The sequence below is a fragment of the Diabrotica undecimpunctata genome, chromosome 3 (genome assembly GCF_040954645.1).
Source record: "Diabrotica undecimpunctata isolate CICGRU chromosome 3, icDiaUnde3, whole genome shotgun sequence".
Lineage (NCBI taxonomy): Eukaryota > Metazoa > Arthropoda > Insecta > Coleoptera > Chrysomelidae > Diabrotica > Diabrotica undecimpunctata.
In genome coordinates this window covers 27,841,772-27,851,053 of record NC_092805.1, presented here as the reverse complement: position 1 = coordinate 27,851,053, position 9,282 = coordinate 27,841,772, and the positions used below count along the sequence as shown (strand labels likewise).

General features: G+C 31.1%; 1 protein-coding gene across 1 annotated transcript; it reads right to left on the bottom strand.

Annotated features, from left to right (window-relative positions):
• Positions 1-8,068: 8,068 nt before the first annotated feature.
• LOC140435725 (general transcription factor II-I repeat domain-containing protein 2-like) lies at positions 8,069-8,419 on the bottom strand. Its single transcript, XM_072524446.1, has one exon. It carries the CDS (start codon positions 8,417-8,419, stop codon positions 8,069-8,071), a length of 351 nt encoding a protein of 116 aa, XP_072380547.1.
• Between the last annotated feature and the right edge of the window lie 863 nt (positions 8,420-9,282).

Here is a 9,282-nt window from a genome sequence, read left to right as displayed (position 1 = left end):
CTGGTTTTTTGTGGATTTCTGCAAGCATTTTTCATATTTAAAGCAATTTAGAATTTAACTATCAGAGTGAACCTCCTATTTGCTTAAAGTGTTTTACCATTAGTTAGAAATGCCCTACATTATACCACTCTTAGCTTAAAAGTATTTAGGAATATACCTACTCAAAATTTTATCAGGTCGTCACTTTTAGCAGAAAGGAACTGGTAAAACTAAGAAACTGGGGCTAGATATTTTTTTCCTTTTTTTAAATGACTTAAGTGAATAATATTATTATATTTTATTATATTTTTATTGTATATTATTATATATATATATATATATATATATATATATATATATATTGTTATGCTATGTAAAATTGAAAATAATATTGGTTTGCTCTTAAAATATTTCAAAGTACAAAATATAATAATTCAAGTAATTCAACTAATAAACTATAAAAGATATTTCGAAGAAATGAAAATCCATTATCCTGGATGACCTGTAGTAAACAAAATTTAAGATATGCATAAATTATTTTCTTTGTAAAATATATTCGAGTGACGTGAGTGAGCTTAAGTGAAGTCATGAACAATGCGAGCGGGTTTTCCAAATGGACTTGTATAGTGAATAAGACAAGAGAATAGAATATTTAGAAATTATATTTCTCCGTTAGTTCTTAAGAATTTGTAGAAATCGATTAGCATGTTAATAGTTTTTAGGAAATTTATAATTGTAGGTAAAATTGTTGTTTGTTATCTAAATGAAGAGATGGGGATACGTATGACGAGCTTTGATTGGACTAGATTAAAAAAAGTGGGATTGGTCTGTAGGAATGAGAGTTTAGCTAGATTTTTGAGGGAGAAAAGATAATCGGTTGTTTTCCAAGGGTGCAAGGCGAACAGTCGTTGTTCTCTGGTGGTTCCCAACTGATAGTAAGTATTAGAAGTGAATGTTTGTGAGTTTTCTTGGAGAAAGTGTATCTGACGGAAGCTGATCCAGTAAAATATTGTAAGTTATACTTTTCTACTTATATATTCCAAGAGTCACTGTTCAGGCCGGAACAAGAGATTCAGTTTATCGAGAGGAGAAGAGGCTAGCACGTATCTTTTGAACGATACGTGCATTTGAAGGAGATCATTAAAGACGAGAGGCTCGCAATAATTTGTTGTAAGATTGCTGATTACCTAGGGAACTGCTAAGAATAGATAGTTTAGGCTACAAGGAACAAGGATTTGGACAACTCATCATCAGAGAGATAGTTTTTTTACCATTCGTCAGTTTTTCTTTATTATCAAAGTTTTTTTTAATTGCTTTAGAAAAGATAGAAATATTTTGATCAGGAGATTTAGAACAACAATTTTGATTTGAAATTTTAATTTATATTGTATATAACATTAATTTTTGAAGGTTCACGTACGTAGAACAAAATTTTGATAATCATTATATGAGATATTTTTTGTTGAAGATATTTGAGTGTGAATTTTATTTCAATATATAATGTTGTATCAGATATGTTTTTATTATTCCGGTATTCTTTTGGACCTTACCTATCATATGTAAAGCATAGATATTGAAGCCCAAATATAACCCTGAGATAAGAGAATTAAATAGTGTGATAAAATCATAATTGCATCATTTAAATAAGTTTAATTAATTAATTAATTAGCTAATTAATTGCTTGGCGCACCTCTGACTTATAATATCACATTATATATATATATATATATATATATATATATATATATATATATATATATATATATATATATATATATATATATATATATATTTATATATATATATATATATATATAAATATATATATATATATATATATATATATATATTTATATATATATATATATATATATATATATAAATATATATATATATATATATATATATATATATAAATGTGATATTATATATCACATTTATATATATCACATCATATATATATATATATATATATATTATATTTTCCTTGTGATTCTTGTTCCCGTTTGTATACTTTTAAAGTTCTTTTATAGTTGTAAATATTGTTTAGACACTGTTTCTTTATGTGATTTAAATATTTTCAAAAATATTATAATGATCGGACAAGAGACCACAACAAACACAAAATAAGCGATTATGTTTTTACTTGAATAGTATAAGCCCTTTTCAAAATTATGATATCACTTAATTAGCCAAAATCTAAAATTTTTGCTACAATTAACTGATTCGATTTTTAAGTTTTGTTATGTTAACTAGAATGTGGCCCGATTCTAATGCATCGAGATTCTAGCACGTATGATGTTCTACTAAAATGCTTATATTTTGTCATACCAAAAATATTCTATGCAGATTTATTTTGATATTATGAATAAATATGAAAAATGCAAAATAAAACGTTTCAAGACCCACAAACCGGTACACTACAAATAGGCTATAGTATCGCGTTTGCCACTTAGTAACAAACATACTTCAGTCTAAGTCGTCATCGTTTCTTTACAGGTGGTAACAACTAAAAACTGATTAATTCTTTTATCTTAATATATTCGTTATTTCCTTCTGTTTCATTTGCTATGTCGCATGTTACGATTCAATGAGTTGTTTATTTTATACTCAGTCAGAGGCCTTCCTTAAGTCGATAAATCAAAATTTGTCTTATAGTAAGTCTATTTTTATTCATAGTGCCCTCTGAAGGCTAATATGTCGCTATACGTTCATTAATAATGAAGATACTCTGTAGTGGGCCTTTGGTAGTTCCCTTATTTGTTTTTTATATCTTAATATATTCGTTATACCCTCGTCTTTTATTTGCTATGTTGCATGTTAGCATTCGATCAGTTGTTTATTTTGCACTCAGCCAGAGGCCATCTTGAAGCCAATAATTTAAAATTTGTCTTATAGTAAATCTATTTTTATCTATAGTGCCCTATGATCTCTCGTATGTCCTAATACGTTCATTATTAATGAAAATACTCTGTAATGCCCTTTTGATGGTCACCTTGTTTGTTTTTTCTATCTCAATACAATCGTTTTCCATTTTCTCTTCATTTAAGGTACCATATGCTCCAATTGGACTCAATAACAATAGAGATTTGATTTATTGCTGGAGCTAGGGTTTTCGTTACGGACATACAGATAGACAGAATAAGCCAATTATATATAGTGGTGCTGTCATGTGATATCTCGTACGTCGCTATACGCTTTGGTAGTGGCATTATTTGTTTTTTCCATCTTAATATAATAGTTTTCTCCTATTCCTTCATTTAACGGACCACCAGGCATCACACGAGTCAATCGGACCAATAACAACGGAGATATGATTTAATGTTGGGGCTGGGGTTTTCGTTACGGGCAGACAGATTCTTCACAGACAGATCATTTCAGTAGTGAAGTGACTAGTTAGTGTAGTAGTGTCTGGGGCCTCGGAAGACTGAGACGGAGGAAGCCCTGAAGCAGACATCATAGAGGATGTCGAAAGCTCGGCCCAACGGATATCGACGCTGTTCAACCCGGAAGACTGGTGAGTTTAATATTAATTTTTATAATAGTATTAATCTAAGCTTTAGGTTTAATATATATATATATATATATATATATATATATATATATATATATATATATATATATATATATATATATATAATATAAACACAAAATTATTTCCGATCTACGGAATTTTAATACGAACAAAATAAATTTTAATTAATTAAGAGCAAAGCGTAAACCCTGTTCTGACTCATTAAAAATTAGATATGTGAAAATACTGATTCCAATTTTAAATCACCCTCAAAATCCTTTCAGTCCTCTCATATTACCAAGGTAATAGTCCTTATTACAATCTAAAAAACGATCCCGTGCGTGGCCCAATGTTTTTAAATTAAAATTGATTTCGAGGGTGAAACAGGGCGCAAAAGGGATATTAATGATGCTCTAACAGAAATTAATGGAGAAAAAGAAAAAAAGAAGGATAGTTAGTGATTTTGGAGGTCAGCACTTAGAGCGGGCGACATATAAGACAAAAGAAAAATCCAGAAAGCAATCATTTATAAGGATTCGGTTAAATTAAATAATGCCGACCACTATCTTGTGCGACAGGTTGATAATAAAACATTCGAAATTATCCATTTTTTTGTGAAAAATCTCGTTAGTACAATCATTAAAAGATTATAATAGATTATTAATAATTAAGAATAAAATAAACTTATTAAATGAACGGGGCGCGTAGGTTAAAAGTTTATACTTTTTGTAAATCCATTTTATAAATATTTGTCAAGTATTATTAATAGCCCTTCTACACTTTTTCTTTTAAGAAATTTACCAAAATTTTTAAATGTAAATTGAAGATATCATGTAATTTTTGGTATTTAATATTATTCACATTTAGCATACTAGTAATTCGCATCATCTTCAAAGTAATTCATAATAGAATTTATAACAAATGTGAATAAAGAATAAGAGAGGCTCAATCTATTTTTAAAAACGATTTAGAAATACCAGAGGCACTTTTTTCTATGCAGTTATTGGTATAAGGAAGTCTGCTCTACAATATTTTTAGACGTAGCTAAAGCATTCGATAAAGTATGGCATGAAGGTTTACTGTATAAACTGAAATCCTTTATGCCTAGACAATATTCAGAAATTCTACAGTCATACATATTTGATAGATACTTCAGAATCAAACAAGAAGACGTTTACACAGATTTAAAAGAAATTAAAGCAGGAGTCCCTAATGAAGTGTATTAGGTCCGGTGCTTTACCTGTTATACACATGCGATATACCTGAACTAAAAAAAGATGCTATAGCCACCTTTGCAGATGATACTGCCATTCTAGCAGTAGGTGATACCAGTGAAGAAGCAGCAGAAAAACTACAGTTGTCAATAGATAAAATTCATAAGTGGACAAAAAAATGGAAAATCAAACTAAACGAGTCTAAATCAATTCACGTTAATTTTACAAACAAAAAAATCCAAAACATTTCAATTAGAATACATAATGCCCAAATACCCCACGAATCTACTGCAAAATACTTGGGTATCACACTTGATGCAAAGTTTCGCTGGAAAGTCCATATCAAAAAGAAAAGGGAGGAACTAGGTATCCGTTACAAGAAAATGTATTGGCTCATGGGAAGAAATTCAATTTTGTCCACACATAATAAACAACTGATATTACAAGCAAATACTGAGACCAGTATGGATGTATGGTTGCCAACTCTGGGGCTGTGCTAATAAAAGTAATATCCAGATCATCCAGAGATTCCAGAATAAAGTACTAAGAAACATCGTTGATGCTCCTTGGTACATCAGAAATGTCGACCTCCACAAGGACCTTGAGATGGAAGATGTAAATAAAATTATCAAGAAGATGGCAGGTAGTCACGAACAACGGCTCCATAAACACGTAAACATCGAGGCCATCCAGCTCCTCGATAATACTGGGTTAGAAAGAAGACTTTAACGAACAAAACCATTTGAGTTAGTGTAAAGTGTAATTATGGTAAAAGCAGAGCATAGTACTGTATTGTGAATTTGCATCTATACTATACCAAGTTATTGGTATATTAATAATATTAGGAGAGGTGGTTCCTAAAAAAACTGATACGACTCTTAAAGTGTATTTCTTAGAAAATTAAGCAGTGTATTTTGACGGATAAATACTTAATATTTACATACTCTCACTGTTACTACCAAATCTTAAAATTTGTCAGATAACTTATTCTGTTCAACCTCAAAAAATGGCTCCACATGCTAGCAAAGAACTAAAATCAAGAATTGCAAAGAACTAAAAAAGAAAGCAACAATTTTTGCTTTAATATATTGTTGAGTTTGGTTTATTCCTAAATAATAATAAAAATAAAAGCAACAACCCTATTTTATGTAAAAAAATATCATTTATATACTTTTTATAAAATGCAGGAATTCAAAATAATATCAAAATTTAAACCTTAATAATTATTCCAATTTTTGAATTAACACGTGTAATCAATTGTTTGTTAATTTTATTATTTTTCTGTCATAATAAATGTAATATATTGTCAGACCAATCAAATACACTGCCCAAAATGATCAAATCTTACTATGAGTCGTATCAGTTTTTTAGGAACCAGCTGGACGTATTTGTTTGTTTTATCGAGTATCAACACTGTATCGACAGTGTACACCATAATGTGTTAATACCGGTGTTAGGGGAGATTGGTTTTAATGAAAAAGATATGAGGACGATCCATCAGCTGTATTGGATTCAAAATGCAAATTTAAGTACCTCCAACAGTATATATATACAGAAAAATTAGAAACAAATATGGGCATAAGACAGGGGTGTATCTTTTCCCCTTTGCAGTTTAATGTTTATGTAGAAAATATCTTCCAACTTGTACAGCAGAATGTAAAAAATATTCAGAGAAATGAAATTCCCATGCAGATTTTAGATAGTAAGTAATAATAATAGATTGGAAGAGAATTACGGTATAAACATAAACATCAACAAACGAAATTATTGATAATCAGTAGACAATCCCATACGCAAGCACAGATAAAAATAAAAAACCAAATTATAGACACAGTTAAGAAACTTAAATATCTCAAGTTTCCTTGTTTCGTTCACATATATTTCAATTTAAGTTCAATTTTTACAAACATGCGAAAAACCATATTTTCCGCTGTAATAATTCCTATTATTTTTCACCTCAATATTAAAAATAATTACCACTACCTTAATATAATACTAGTAATAATTCCTACTCTCACTTTAACCCCACCCCTCTGGACATACAGATAGTTTTAAAATAGCAAAGAGAAAAACTCGATTTCTGATCTTGACGTCCGTACAATAGAAGTGCCTTTTCGGTATCTCTTATTGACTGTCGACACAGTAGCAATAGATTCTCTTTTATCTAGCTGCGTCAATCGCGAACGGACGTTTTCATAACTTCTTCTGTGATAGTTCTAACAATTACCTTTTGCTTATAAGGGGCTAAGAGCTGAATAATTACTGGGCTTAGAGATAGAGTCAACAACAAAATTGAAACATTTGCCAACGGCTACTCGGGTTTTGATTGAAGAGCAAGTTCGTGGATAAGTTCGTCCTAAACTGTTAGGACGCTGTTTAAAAAATTCTCTTGCTGCATAGAAAGAAAGGCTTTGATTTTTCCTTACAACAAACAATACATTGAGTTGAACCTTCTAACAAAACAGAATTAAACCTATGTTATGTGCCAAATGTCAGAAAAATATGCAAATGTCAGAAAAATATGCACTAACCCAACTTTTCTGAATCATTATAATTAATTATCAAAGGTTAATTTTATTTAAGAGAAAACTAAAATATAACAATTAGCTGATCCATAAAACTTATGTTTCTTTATAAACTTTTTAAATTGACTTGTAAGCAAATCTTATTGTGTTAACAATAAATATTTATTTGAAAAAATTTAACAAAACTTCTTGCTTCACAGACTAGTTATTTCTTTTTGAATTATTAAAAAAATTTGTTACCTTATATTTTATTACAAAAAATACTGTCCCACAAACTTTAAACAATCAAAACCTGAACTTTGCAAGACACAAAATGGATGGAGGCTAAACAAATCCTGAGAGAAATTAAATCAAATACCAAACTGGACTTCAGGTTATCCTGGATAATAAAAATATGTGTTTCCTTAAACTCGCCTCCTTATCTTTCCCAACCTTTTTCCCATGATCGCCCCCCTTAGACAGGTTTCACTAGTTATGAATACTACAATCGCTCCCCCCCCCACCCAATTAAATTGAAACAAATAATGAATCTATACAAAAGATAAGTATCCATATTTATTTATTTTTACATTTCGTAAAATGATAAATGGTTATATATGTGTAAAAGAAGTGTTAATGGATTCCTTGGGCCTGGTGTCCCTCACATAATTTCTTTATATCTGGCTCAATGTTGGTTAATAACAACCTCAAATCCCCTCTTTCTATTATGTCGAGCCTATTTCTTTGTCTGTTTTTCAATATACACATAGAACTAAAACCTTTCTCCACTAGATATGTTGTGGGGAATGCCAATAATAATAATTTGATTGCATTCCACAAGATTGGATACACTTCTTTTATCCGCGACCAAAATCTTTCGTACTACACTCTAGAAACAAGCTTTCAATTTCAACATCATGTCTCAAATCAATCAAGTTTTCTTGAAGAGAAGGACATACCGTTGAAACTTCCACGCTGAAAGGATTGATAAACCAAGTTGGCACTTTCAGACTAGTTAAATCTTGGAATCGGGACTGCAGATCTTCTTTCAGTGTTTGAAGGTGAAGGCAGTATGTTTGAAGATCCTCAGAATCAACACAAGAAGATTTCAAGTTGAAGAATTTGGTCAGATCTCTTCTCTGCATATTTTCTTCAAAAATAGACAGTTTGTCAATGAATGGTCCGACTACTCCCTTCGCTTTGGCCATATTTATGTTCTTTCCCTGTAGTTGCAGGTTCATTTCATTTAATTTTTGAAAAATATCTGATAAGTAAGCGATGTCATTTCGCTTCTCTTGTAGTTCTGTAGTCAGTGTGGGGTCAGTAGTATTAAGAAATTCAATAACAGTATCCATGAGGCTGAAGAACCGCCTTAAGCAATTGCCTTTAGAAAGCCAGCTGACTTCCATATGTAGTAGCAATGTTTTAAATATCTCATCATTTTCTTCACAAAGTGTACGAAATATTCGATCATTCTTTGGTTATTAATTTTATTTACCGCATCTATGACAAGTGGAAGAGAATCGTGCAACCTCCCACTCAAATTCTTGGCAGCCAAATTCTCTCTGTGAATGACGCAGTGAACACACAAAATTCCAGGTACTGCTTGTTTCAGATGTGCAATAAATCCCCGATGGGGTCCTGTCATTGCTGCTGCACCGTCAGTAGCACAGGCGATCATATTTAATAAGGGAATCTCTTTTTCCTCAAAAAATCTCTTAACGACCTCAAATATGGAAGATCCTTTTGTATCAGTAATCAGACTTCTAACAAACAGCATTACCTTGGCCATTTCTCCATTGTCGTCAATGAATCGGACATATGACAGCAGCAAAGCTGTGCTGTCACTCAGGGTACTCTCGTCAAGTTACACAGTAAACTCTGCTTTTCAATTTGTTGCAGAAAACATCTTCGACATTCGCTCCCATTTGATCAAACCTTCTGGAGACAGTATTATTGCTGAGAGGAACTGCATCTGTAACTTGGCCGGCCTGACTGGGTCCCAACATAGTATCAACTATCTCTTTGACAGCTGGGAGGATGAGTTCTTCTCCAATTGTGTGCGGCTTGG